Here is a 14574-nt window from a genome sequence, read left to right as displayed (position 1 = left end):
ATGTTGTTGAGACTTTTTACTACGTTTTTACAATGACTGTTTTCTCAAAACTTTAGAATAAATATTTAATGTGTTATATTCGTAAGGGTCATCAAAAAAATATAAAACATGAGAAAATGTGTTTTAAATTCTGGTAGCATATGTCTATTTGTAATATATTCCTATTGCGCCTCGCTGATTGATTTCACCGTTGTTATACCGAATTATTTAACAATACCCATAGCCAGATACATAGTTATCGTGGAAAAACATATGGGCGTGGCCTAAAATATAAGCACAAATGTACAGATACAAAAATACATTTACAGCTTGTATTTATATTTGAAGACAATGGTTGCAGTTTTAAAGCTCACTTACCACAAGTATGAGAATCTGGTATAACTGTAAATTTATCTGGACACAACACAGTCCTATTGACAATCACGCCACCATGTTTTGTTACCGTCGACGCCGTTGCATTACACTGTAAGTTGTTTCCATAATCTAGAAATGCAGAATCCCCTACTTTTATACCTAATATGCTATTGCAGGCTTCTTTGTTTTCTTTTAGCGTAGCTGAGTTTCCAATGATCACGTCATATAATGTATATATCTGAAAGAAAAAAAACTAAACGCACTTTAAACGGTGTTTTGAACTAAAATGTGCGTATTCAGAGCAGAAATGATTTCTATACGCCACAAGCACGCAACACTGCACTTTAAATTATTTTAAAAATTAAATAATGTACACAAATTGAAAGAACAGAGAAGACTCCTAAATGCTCTCAGTAGGCAACACCGCATTTTGTTTACTTATAAATAAATGTACATACATTGAGAGAGCGGAGAAGAGTCCAAATTAACACTAAAAGACAAGATAAAGTTTTTAGTAATAATAACATGTACAGTACACGTTACTACAAATTAAGAAGTTAGAAGAAATGTATTAGGAATCAAGAATGAAAACAAATCAGGTCATGCAGAAAAGAACGCTTTACCACGTACCATTTTTATCTCAAAATTTGTAGGATTGATCAGATAATCTTGAATGATAATAGTTAGTGTTGTAATGGAAATAAAACGGTTTAGGCACCGTGTTATTGATGGGCATTAAAAAAAATGTTTAGTGTAGGGAAAATGTTCAGCTTTCAAATATGCCTTTAAGTCTGTCTAAAACTCTGTTTACAGTTAAATATTTAAGCGTGTAAGCAAGATATCAAATAAAAAAAATTAAAAAAGAGTAATCAAGGGACCCAAGGTAAACGCGGTAATCAAAAGAATGTAATCCAGGCATGGAAAACAGACATACACAACAAAGAACATAAAGTAACTAAAATCATACATACAAAATAACATAAGCAAATGAGCAACTCGGACTCCACTAAATACTGGGAGCATGGACTAGGTGTGCCGGTAGGGTAAGCGTCCTCTGCTTTTCTAGAAACATCCGCCGAGTTGCTGATAAAAAGTCAAGTCCTGGGTAGACGCAGTTCCGATTGCCACAACATTACAAGATGTCCTTGATCGCTAAAACAAAACTTACATCAAAGCTAGACGTTGTCGTTGTGGTGCTGTTAATAACTATTGGACCAACGGCAACAAACTGATTGTTACAGTAATAGTCTATTTGTCTCGTCAATTCATCAATACTCCTAGCAATTGCCTTTTCATGGGCATCTTTACAGTAGAACGCAAAGAACGAAGTTTTGTATGTGATTTGGATTTTAATAACATACGTGGAAGGCGCTGTTTCTACAAATACACAGTAGAACATTTTTGAAAACGAAAAAATATCCTTTAGAGTAATATACATACACAAACCAGAACTCATTATTAATAAAAATACCGAAGTATTGACACAAAGTGATAATTCGGAGACATCAGGAATCATTTACGTGGTAAGCAGAAAACAGAAACGACCTAAATATAACAGAGCAAAATATTCCGTCATGTAAAAATTGTCATTAAGATAAAACAAAACAAAAACATTAACAAAAACAGTGACAAGGTAAGTAATAGTAACGCAAATCTTGAAATCGGGGGTAATCAAAATTTACATAAGACTATAATTATAATTATTGTATTATTAAGGAGGTAGACCTAGGGTAAGGGACATAACTCTTGAAATCAGTAATATGTTTGTATCACATCCAATTTCACCAAAGCATATCAAGCTTTCATTTGAAACAGAATGAAATTAGTCCAAGTCACTTTGATGCTAATGTAAGATTGATGTAAAATGCTGAATACAAACGTTCCAATGATTTGTAAGAGTTGTTTCCATTACCCTAGGTCTACCTCCTTAAGATGTAATAATATGTGGGAAAGTTCACTTGGTTTCTACTTTGGTACTGCTTTATTTCACAAAATTTCATGTGTTTACTAAAAATGTTAATATTGACAAGAAATATCGCTGTCATAGTTCACAAAAGGGTTTTATAATGACTACTGTTCTTCTGGAGAAACATGAAGTGTGTCTACGTGAATGCCATACCTAAACAAGTTGATACTGGTAACGAAGGAGACCAATCGTTACGTCCAGTACAACTGTATTGTTTATTTGAGGTACCGTCTTTAAAAATATATTGGGACACACATGAAACACTACACGAACCAGCGCCATCGCCATAAGAGCATTCCACATCAGAGTTAGGAACAACTGGTAAATACTTTATACACTCTGAAATAGATAAAAAAAAATGTACAAATTGTTCAATAAAACCACTCAACTTCTACAACGGTTTTTGTATTAAAATGTGGTACTGTAACTTGTTTACATATTTGCTGAAAAAGTGATTTTGTCTAAACTGAATGATTTGCAAGTCTAACATCTAGCATTAAATGTTTAAAGACTCATATCTTCAAGATAATACCTCTATTATTATGTTAATTAATAAAATTTCATCACTTAGAGTACTATCAAATGTTCTTACTTTCTGATACGTTAAGATATACAAGCTGCCCTTCACTTGTTCCGGCTAAATTTTCAGCGGTACAGATGTACCAACCAGTGTCCTCTAATCGGGCAACTTGTAATGTTAACGAGGGATGAGACAGATTTCCACCAATCAGACCACTCCTTACAAAAGCAGTTGTATTCATGCGCCACCTTACGGATTGTACTGCAGGTATACCCGACACATTGCAATGCATAGTCACATTGTCGTCTTCTAAGACATTATAATGAATAGTATTGGCAGTCACATTCGGTGGATCTAAAAATGTAAATACATGCATAACCTTTCAAGTATTGAGGGCATATCATACAAAAAAAAAAAATGCACAAGCCTATTCTTTGTTTAACATCTCTACACGATACAATACTTTATTCGCTCAATTAGGTCGATTTTTTTCTTTTTATTCGGATGTTCCTATTGACTTAAAATCTTTCGGATTTGACTTCGAATAGTGCAGATATAATTGAAGCATGAACATATGAAAACAGTGCAGTGATAAACTTGATCTTAAGAAATCATTTGTGCTTACTGGATTGAAATAATATTTTACTTACAAATGTGTTGGCTAGAGCTGACTGCAGTATTGGCACCACGGTCGTAGTTCGTGGAACACGTAAGCACTTGATTACATGTACATTAATGTAAGCAGGTAAGCATGACATGTAAATCAATATCAATTCAGAAAGAAAGACGTAAAGACGTGTTTAAAAAAAAGTTGGTCTATTCACATTTAACATTAACAGTTGAACTTATATTTAGTTCTGACTTACCTCCCTTTACACTTAAAGCAGTAACATTTTCCCTTTCGCCAACTAAATTTCTAACGATACAATGATATTCGCCCTCGTCACTAAACATTACAGAAAGTATCTTCAATGACGGAAAGGGATATTTCCCAAATGTATAATGACTACTACTTAAGTCTACTTCTTTTGAAATCCCGTTTATTGCTGTGTGAACCCAAGATATGTTTGTTGGTAAAGGATGCGACTTTACACTACATTCTAGTGTAATATCATCACCAAGTATTGCAAGGTAAGATTCTGTCTGTGTTAAAACGATTGGAATACCTTGTTAAAATAAAAATAACAAAATTTAAAGATCATTAAAGATATCAAGAAACAAGAGGTTTAAGTACCAGTCCATATAAAAATCAGACACTGCCTGTGGTAAAGTGATTCATAGTGTAGAAAAGCCCATGGAACAGACGATGCTTTTTTGGTCTACAAAGGCTTTATTTTTAAGTGACAATAGTCCTTTCTGTATTTAGATCTGTACTCTAGGGGAACATTACACTTTAACTTCCGACTAAAATCAACCAAATCAAACAAAATCAAGAATGATAACTCTTGCAAAGTGATAATTTTATGCACAATCTATATAAATTTTATCTTAAGAGCGCAACGCCAAAATAAAAAAATCTAAGACTGGTTATGCTATCTATAATGGTTTCTGCACAAGAAATAAAACTAAGTTTGGTGGGTTTGTGACATGCATGAATCCCCTCCTGTCTGATTTTAATAAGACTGGTACTTAAATTATCAATACTTAGTTTCTTTGCTGGTTAGGCTTCAGTTGGTTTGTATCATTTATGGTGATTTGTATGTTCCTTAGTTTAGTCCTTGTTTTGGGATTATGACTATCTTATCTCTGGATTTAAGCATGGTCTCCTTGTTATCACTTTAATCAGGCAATTAAATTACGTACCACCTGTTACATTCAACATAATATCTCCACTTTCTGATATCCCTATCAAATTCCTTGCAGAACATACATAAACCCCACTGTCAGTACTAGCCAAATTACTAATAGTAAGGGCGTTATCGTCGACAGTTCCACCAATGTATTTATTTCCATCTATACTAATGATAGCGCTGCTATTCGGATGTTGCATTTTCCATGTCACTTCGAGGAGATCTGGAACGCTAGTGACATTACATGCAATAGTGGTGTTTGTTGTTATAATTACATCATACTGTGTTGACTGTAGTTTAATCATCGGTTTATCTAAAAATTGGAAAATTCCATTAAGACAGTTTTATTTCATGTTGGATTCTGTATTAAATGAGAAAACTCTTGGTGGTCTTCATGAGAAGGGTTTTCAGTCATTTTATATTTATTATAAATCCATATATCTAGATGTAATTAACTTGTATGTGGTCCAATGCACATATAAAATTTAACAAATAATAATATTAGGTAAAAAAATATATTTTCAAGTTAGTTCAATATTAAAATTCTTCCACGACGGAAGTTAACAGAAATATACCATAAGCTGAAGGGTTTAACTCATGTCAATAATTTACCTCCAATTACATTCAATTCTGAAAAATTGCTGACACCCAATCCAACCTGGTTGGTAGCAGTGCAACGATATGTCCCTTCGTGTGTAAAGTTAGCTTGTTCGAGTTGGAGTGAAGGACTGTCAATGGACGCGCCAAAAAAGTGTATGTCGTTTCCGACCTCAATATCACTGGTGCCATCTTTGTTCTTGATCTGCCATTGAACCGATATGACTGGTGGATGTGCTAATATAGTACATTCTAATGTTATTGTCTTCCCAAAAATTACGTTATATTCTGCAGATGGAATTGTGACCCTCGGTTCAGCTACCGTATAAAAGAAAAGACACTCAAAATTTCATTTAATTTCAATTTTCTATATTGAGTTGCAAATAACGCGCATTAACTATCTTCAATGAAAATTTAAGAAAATGATGATATGAAATTTATCTCAGTGTGCGTTTCTGGTAGTAACATATTAATATAATGTCAAATCACCGAGATAATTGAGGAGTATTTGATTAATCATTTATTTGATCAAAATTCACATTTTTGATTTTATACTTGAGAGTACTGGGTAATTTTTAGTTTTAAAAGTTTCAAGAATGTCTTAAATAATGATAAAAACCCTTCAAAATAAGATGTCGGGACTCACAAATACTTACCACCAGTAATATTTATGAAAACATTTTCACTATAAGTAGTTCCTGCTAGATTTGTTGCGGAACAGATATACCAACCCTCGTCACCATTCTGCACGTGGTTGATATTTAATGACGGAGTAACAAGGGAGCCACCTGAATACCTTTCACCAATAACATGTTCCAATACAGATACTTGTGTAGCGTTTCGAAACCAAGTTACAAATAATGCCGATGGGTCTCCCGAAACATGGCAGTCAATTGTAATGTTGTCACCAATGATGACGGAATATAACGGTGATCCAATAGACACTACGGGTGAATCTATTAAAATTAATTAACAGGTCATGCAAAATATATGTTTGGGCAATTAGTTCTGCATTTAAACATATTTGGAAACTAGATATGTAAGCGGTAATTGTCTAAAGGTTAAATTAAATTCAAGTAATGGATTATGTATTGATTGAACGTATGTAAGTGATGACAATTTAGTATGTTTTTGAAAAAAAATCAATAGTATATGACAAAGCAATAATTCCTTTTTGTATTTTAAATGCTTAAGGGAAATATGGAAAACCTTTGGCGATATAATGCCCCCATAAATATTACATAGAATTTACCTTGAATTATTATTTAGTCTGATGTTAAAACAATCACTTGTACAATTTGATCTAAACCCTTGCTTTTCATAAGTTTTTAATGATATCACTACAAGTGTTCTTTCCTACCATCTGGACAGGGAAATTTTTTTTCTTCAAAATTTCAAAATCAATTAGATAATTACATGAATTAATACCATGGCTGTAGATACCTTTTCATTTGACACATGAAATTATAAGTTTTACATGTTCAAAAATCAAAAACATGAAAACCTGACAAATATTGGTCACACAATCATGACCGATAACATTTCTGCACATTCACCACTGTTATATCTATTAAAGAACTTAGCAAAGTTTCGATGATATGTTAAGGCTTCTTTTCTAAAACTTGGTCTTCATTTACTATTACCTCCTACGACGATAAACTTTACAGGCAGACTGGTACCAACACCTAAAAAGTTTGTAACTAAACAGAAGTAGGTGCCAGCATCATTGAAAGAAACATTAGCAATGGTCAGTGATGGCGTTTTTATGGTACTTCCATCATACTTTAACCCATCAACTGAAATATTGGTAAGGACGCCAGATCGATTGAATTGCCAGGTGACACTAAATACTTCAGGCAAAGACGTGTAACTACAGTTCAATGTAGCATTTTTGCCAAGAATTATTTCATGGTTTTCCTGCACTTGAATAGCAGGCACATCTGAAAAAATAAATTGCAATTAGCATTGTACAATGTATATCTGTCTCTAGATTGACCAGTTCTAGAAGCTTCAATAACAGTAGATTGATTGTTTTGTTGTTATATGAAGAAAGTAAAGATGTCTACTAGGAATATGTTGATACTTTAAATAAAATATTAGATTTCAAATTAATGATAGTAAGTGTCATTCACAAAAGATCAGCAAGTATCAATTTGATTACAGTGAAAACTTAATTAATTATCTAATCTTAACATATCTAAGCAACCGTTGCACTTTAATTGTTCAAAAGTGTACTTTTTCGAAACATGCACATAGAATCGCAAGAAAGGTAAACTTTTGACCAAAAGTACACATTAAGAATAGAATATATTGCAAAATGAAAGTCTGTTAAAATTAGGACATGAGTGAATTATACTTTATGAAATAATTACACATGATGCTTCACCTCCTTTAACTGTAAGCTGTATAGAAGAACTTGTTCCCGTTCCAGCAATGTTTGTAGCAGTACATTTGTAATGTCCAGCCTCCTTTAAATCAACATCTACCAGTGTTATTGAAGGCATTGATATATTACCTCCAATGTACACAACAGAGGAATCGATTTTTTTACTGACCCCTGACACATTTCGAACCCATTCAACGGCATATGCTACTGGATATGCAATCACGATGCATTCCAATGTGATGTCTTGTCCAGCGATAACTTCATACTGGGTTTTAACTGTAGTTATTTTAGGAATGTCTAAAATACATAAAATCGTGGATTGTCCAAAACAAAATATATTAAGAAAAAGATGCGAAATTCCTCAAAGTAAATTAACTGGACAATTTTGTTATGAATTAATCTAAACTGATATAAACCCGACATTGTTTTAAATACTTGTTGCAGTTTTAAGGGTTAGATTTGTATTTGCATTAATCTGACCAAGTACCAGGGCACATGAATACTTAATAAGTAAATTGTAGTTCATTTCTACATATGTGCTAGGGGAATTCGTTTCGTGTATTGTATCTTTAATGAAAATGCAAATTGACAGGGTGCAACATGCATGTAGTCTAAATGAATAGTACTTTTCAGAATCGTACATGTACTGATATGTAAGATCTTACTTTCAGTAAAATAATTAATTACCATCGGGTCGTGGGATTACACTTAAAACTATTTCCGGTGATTGTCCGATTTCAAAACTATTTCTGGCACGGCATATGTAGTTTCCAGCATCATCATAACTAACATTCCTTAGAAAAAGACTTGGATGTGTTGAGGTCGACCCATTATACTTATTGTCTGTTAAAATAGTCAATTTCTTGCTGTTATGCTGCCAGTCAACGTCATTGATTTCTTTCCCAAATACAATTTCGCAGTGGATCGTTATATCTTGTGTAATGTTGACCGTAAATTGAAATAGTTGTGCCCCAACAACTGGTTGATTTAAAACTGAAATAAAGCAATGTCATCATAAAAAAAATTAAAGTATATGTACTAATTCTCCAACATTCATATCACAAATTGTTCATATTGTATGGTAACATACACAGCCAGTTGTGCCACACATGAACATCATGTGGTTTGCAGCATAAATTTTCAAATGATACGAGCATGAAATAATAATCATGTGTTTAGGTTTACAGATGATTATCGACAAGAAAATTCTGTGCATGCTAAATAAGTATGATTGTCATATATTTCCAAGTTAACATATGGGAATCATATAATGATCATTTGACTATCATATGTATTTTGTTACATTATTATCATATGAATCAAGTATCATATGATTATCATAAGTGGCACATATGGTTGTGTATTATTTTTCGCTCAAACATCCTCTTTGATTGTTATGGATACAGTTTGGAACTTGAAGCTTCATTTTTCACTTCTTTATTATAAGGTGTTTTCTTTGCAAAAAATTGTGAATAGAAAAATGTCTCCAATAACTCATAAATTAACAAGACTTAATAAAAAAAACAAAACAACAAACGTGGAGCAGATCACAAAAACAAGTGAAATAAACACATGGTAAATTGGTAATTCTGTTTAATACTGAAATAAATGAATTGTTCTTTACATCCAGTAAAGAGGTGTACAACTGAAGCTTCTAAAATAAATCAAATACAAAATGGTTTGAACCCATAAAACTTTCTTTTTTAAAAATTGATATTGTACTATATTACCAGAAAGAAAACCAACCAAATATACAACATTCAACACATTGTATTATTTACCATGGCAAACAATTTACGGAATATTGCGTACTTGTCATCAAAAATTTTTTTCCGTTCTCATGTTTATTAAATGTACGTATTTATAAGAATCAGGCAAAATGGGAAAAATCAGAAACATGCATGTCAAAACCCCACCTATCCGACAATAAAATATCACTCAAGGATACCTTTTCTATTTGGTAAGACCATTATTTAATCTCTTCATCACCGGCTTTGCTCAGAAATTTTTCAATAAAATGTTCAAAAAATGAGGTTTTTGAGTTATCTACCCTTGAAATGTTCGTTATCAGTGAATTTCAATGAAAAATTGTAACTGAATGGGCTAGCATCGTATGGAAAACCTTGTCACTTTTCCTTGATTCTTATGATGAAAATAGTCAAATTAAACTGTCAAAATGGTGTCTTTTATACCATGTTTTAACCACTGCCTGATTCTTACATTCACTGGCACTTAATGGAATTTTATGATGGTACCCACCACAATAATCGTTGTTTGTTGGGTCTGACACTAGAACGTGATGAACTGGACACGTGCTTACATCAGGATTTACCTCTACCGATGTTCTATTTATACTGACGGAACTGGTATTACACTGCAATGTGTTCCCATACACAAACATATTGCTACTTGCAGCATTAGCAATTAGAACACTCTGACATGCTCTTTTGTTTGCCAGTGTTGTAGACGAATCTCCAATTTGAAAATGAAAGATGGACGTTATCTACAAAGACAAATTTTAATACAATTATTACATTTTCGGGTACAGTGTTTTCACTGGTTCTTATATGCTTTTGTATTACATTTTGTATATCATTTGTTTTTATAACAATTATATATTTTAAGGAGTCACATAAAATGTATGCGGCATTACTACTTCCTTAGAGTGTAGACCATAATGATGAAAAAAGTTTTGAAATAATACTCAACTTTTTTTCTACCCTGTATAAGATTTTTTTACTACGGTACTCATCAATATATATTTTGTGGTATGTTTTTTTTTATATATGCTAATGCATTTCACCGAGAAAAGTTTTGCACTTTTTAAGATATTTTTTGATCTGCTTATTTCCTGCATAGACATCTCTTTTAAACGGAATATTCTTAGTTTATACTCGAATTATAAAAAAATAAGACAACTCATGGATTCCTACTGCTGATAATGAAAAGGAGTTCCTTCCCTTACAACAAATATTTTGAACAAATTACCGTTAGACTACTCGTCGTTGATTTCATGCTGTCGATAGAAATATCACCGACAGTGATGAGTTGATTATTGCAGAAATGTGAAACTTGTGACTTAAACAATTCGCTGTTGTCAATAAGGGTCCTTTCATGACTTTGCAGGCAGAAAAATGCTATTCCTGTTGTTTTGTAGTTGACTTCAAATCTCAGCCAGAATGTTGCATCGATTCTCCCTAAAACATGACTATGACTAAATGACTATAGATGTTATGTTTTTCCATGTATTCATTTGTAGATTACTTTTAAATATAGCTCATTTTTGGTACGTTTAGTTATAATTGTGGAAGATTTCTTTAAGTAAATATTTTACCGCATAGCACATGTACAATTATACCAACACAATAAAATAAGTTATCAGATCCAGTATTTTTGTCTATACTCTATGACGCTTTCTGGCTTTAGTGAAATGAAAACAAGACAAATGGATTAAAATAGATGACTAAATAATATGTAAAGCACCAATGAGCCATAAGAGTTTTCACTCAGGTACGGTTTATGCTTAAACTCGGTTCGCTTTATTTTCCCGTTTTCCATTATAATTTTCTACAGAAGTTTTATGGCTTATGATTTTTGAAGGATGACTCAACCCACAATTGGTTAATGCCCCTTATTTAAGTTCAACCGATATTAAAAGATTATCGTTGTTTTGTTTACAATTATGCACCAAAGGAGACAGACCCAGACTAAGGACATCACTCTTTCAACAGTGATATGTTTGTAGCATATCAATTTTCACTAACACATTTCAAAACGTTACTTTGAAACAGAATGAGATCGTTCGAAGATACTTACATGAGATTTAAGTAAAATGGCTTACACACACGTGCCAATGATATATATATGAGTTATTGCCCTTAACCAAGGTCTACATCCGTAAGATTTCATTTTAACCGTGGGTTTGCCTAAATCAAACCATTTATCATCTAAATACATTTTTACCAAGGCAGCCTTGTCCAGGGACAGATGGGCTCCAGAGCCCATCCTCAGTGCACTTGTATTCTTTGGTGATGTTTCCATCATAGAATATTCGTCCTTGTGGGCATGACACCTGACATGTATTCGTCTGGTTGGAACAGTGGTGGATTGCACCAGGTAAAGTAGGAAAAGTTTCTATGCAGCTGTGGCCTACAAAATATCGCATCAAATATGAAAGACCCAGGCAAAAAAAAAGATCCCCACAAGGTCTTACCTTAACCAAAATTCATAATTAAATACACAGTTTTGTCGGGTTTATTTCATTTCTCCCTCCTTCTATCCTTTCTGATAATGGCTTATTAATTTTCAGACCTCCTTGATCTATCTACTGCTCGATTTACAGAATAAATTGGCACTTACTATATGAGGTCAGAAATTTCGGACCTCTGAATATACTGTTTTGTTTACACTTTCATTTTACTTTTATGTTACTGGAGAATATCAATTGTGTTACATGTTTTTGTCTATTATTGTAAGATAGTTACAGCCTCATTATTAGTTAGAGTGAAATGTATTTTACCATATTCTACGAAGAACACAAGGATTAGAAAATGCAGCATTTCAATTCATCTACTGTGGACTCTCATTATTGTAACAACTATATCTGAAATGAAATCGACAGGAACTTAAAGTTATTATCTATAAATAAATGTGTATACTTTACAAAAGTTGTATCACACAGTTTGAGGTCGCATGAATAGTTAAAAAGACACAACTGAAATCTAATTTTGTCAAGGACAAACCTGAAGTATTCTTTTTCCGCATTTCCAGCATGTACTTGATATATATAATTCTAAGCACCCCTTAGAGATACTATGATGAATCGACCTTATTTTGTTGAATTGTTTTCAGTCATTATGTATTTAGAAATTTTGCATTATCTATTGAAAACAATAATTGGATACATTATCTTAATCTTATTAGCCATAATTTACATATTTGATAATAGGAGTCAGACTTCATGGTTGAAACACCTGATATATGTATTTTATAGCTTACAGAATTATCAGTAAAACATTTGTTCTGATATTTTGATTGAGTTTTAATGATCAATTGTTATATTTCAAACATTTTAGCATATTAGTATATTTATACATTTCGAATCCAAACGAATCAAAACATCATGAAACGAAACAAAACAAAACAAATCGAAATGAAACTAAGTAAATCGAATAAAAATAAAATCGAAATGAAATGAAACAAATTGAAACAGAATGAAATAAAGCAATATTAAAAAATCCGTATCCTTTTATTCTATTTTATTCGCAAAGATACAAGATCTGGTCGGTATTATTTTGATATCAATGCCGAACTACCGTTTAGATATGCACATTGTAGTTTATGATATTCTTTAATTTTACTTCGTTTTGATTCATTCTATTTAGCTTTGTTCGTTTTATTTCGATTTTATTTCCTGTCGATTCATTTCATTTCGTTTTGTTTCGTTTCGTTTAATTCAATTCGTTTCTTTTCGATTTCGTTTCGCAAGATATAAAATCCAAAATATTAACATATAATAAGCCTTTCGTTGAATGCATACACACTAAAACCCATCTAAACCGAACCCATTTTTAACTTAAAAATTTGTTTGGTTTCGGGAGGTTTTCCGTTTAACGAGGTTATGAATACAGCTGACATTTGTCTTTCCGGCGGGGCTGCTGTCTCTTGACATATTCATCATATCCATTCTCGTTATTACATTGACAGAAATGTGTTTTAAAAAGCATTTGACTTAGACAGGTTTTCGAATTATTATGGATTCTATTTAGTCATATTTAACTGTACTTTATTTGGTAATGATACATGCCAAACACCAAAACGGATGCTTTAAAAAGTTATCGCTTAGAGACTTAAAATGAAGTAAAGATGAACATTAAAGAGATACTTCTTAATCTGAAGAGCATGATGGTGTAATTTTAATACTTAACATGAATTTGCCCTTGATTTGAAACTGACCACACATACAAACGAGGACTTTGTCAAAACCATGTATACTGTACATGTACCAGAACATTTATCCGGGTTTTAGTTTAATGATAATATAAACGTAGTTCTTGCATACAGATATGTGTTTACATGTATTAAGCTTTTCTCACATGCAACGGAAACGGAAGCTTAACAAAGTTATCTCACAGAAGCTTAAATTGAAGTGAAGATGATACATACTAAATCTCTTTTATGAAGAGTACGATTACATGTACAAACATAAGCATGCTTATGATAAAGGATATCGGCAACACATAAAAATGAAACAAAATCGTCAAATATACTGTTACCGGCTAAATCAAATGAAGTCATTTATTATCATTTATCATTAAGTTCTTAGTTGATTCTTTTGTGTATCTGTCATTGTGCGCTAGGTTTGTAAGATAAATAAATAATAAACAATACTGCTTTTATTTCGAAGAAGATAATGTAAACTTATAGAAGGGTCTGCAATAATTCCCAACCATGTTAGAACTGTCAAATTTGCAAAGCAAATTTTGGTCGTTCCTTCGTCGGGACTCGAATGCGTACCGCTATGACATCTATGGCAACACTGCCTGCACTAAGTTCAGAAAAAAAACTTAATGAAATAAAACAACTTCAATGTTACTAAGGCGTGTAATTATATTAGTGAAAAACGTGGTTAAATTTATCCGTGTTATAATTGATTATATAAAGGTTCTTTACATTTATTTGAAAATGATGAAACATATAATGATCTTAATATATTGCAACAGCGAAATCTCGGGGACAAGACAAATACCTTGTACGTGCATGGAATGGTTTAATACAAAATCTATATTCAATTCCACACATGGTTTTCAATACATATAAATATATATATATATACATACACACACACAATATATATATATATATATATATATGTGTGTGTGTGTGTGTTCACACTCGTTGAGCTTTAATTTGTAGAAAATAATGGTAACAACAAATATTATCGAACACTTATCTGATCCAG

General features: G+C 32.3%; 1 protein-coding gene across 3 annotated transcripts in view; it reads right to left on the bottom strand.

Moving 5' to 3' along the window:
- The window catches only part of LOC148617084 (hemicentin-1-like), a 35956-nt gene that overhangs the window by 18231 nt on the left and 3151 nt on the right, over positions 1–14574 (bottom strand). The window contains exons 2-17 of one of the 3 annotated variants that reach the window (XM_088584396.1): positions 14063–14160; positions 12133–12216; positions 11577–11762; positions 10602–10810; positions 9873–10116; positions 8301–8606; positions 7614–7910; positions 6871–7167; positions 5884–6183; positions 5243–5545; positions 4644–4943; positions 3707–4006; positions 2913–3194; positions 2474–2659; positions 1523–1731; positions 358–592 (exon numbers count right to left, since the gene is read on the bottom strand). In XM_088584396.1, coding sequence (XP_088440522.1) covers positions 358–592; positions 1523–1731; positions 2474–2659; positions 2913–3194; positions 3707–4006; positions 4644–4943; positions 5243–5545; positions 5884–6183; positions 6871–7167; positions 7614–7910; positions 8301–8606; positions 9873–10116; positions 10602–10810; positions 11577–11762; positions 12133–12172 — 3694 coding nt within the window. In that variant the 5' untranslated portion in view covers positions 12173–12216; positions 14063–14160. Of the gene's footprint in view, positions 1–357; positions 593–1522; positions 1732–2473; positions 2660–2912; positions 3195–3706; positions 4007–4643; positions 4944–5242; positions 5546–5883; positions 6184–6870; positions 7168–7599; positions 7911–8300; positions 8607–9872; positions 10117–10601; positions 10811–11576; positions 11763–12132; positions 12217–14062; positions 14161–14574 lie in introns of those variants that run through there. The other 2 variants (XM_088584395.1, XM_088584397.1) reach the window with 2 other exon arrangements.

The sequence above is a fragment of the Perna viridis genome, chromosome 5 (genome assembly GCF_037379345.1).
Source record: "Perna viridis isolate PV_CMFRI_1.1 ecotype Kerala chromosome 5, ASM3737934v1, whole genome shotgun sequence".
Taxonomy (NCBI): domain Eukaryota; kingdom Metazoa; phylum Mollusca; class Bivalvia; order Mytilida; family Mytilidae; genus Perna; species Perna viridis.
The sequence above is the reverse complement of the archived record's forward strand: the minus strand, read 5'-3'. Positions and strand labels throughout refer to the sequence as shown.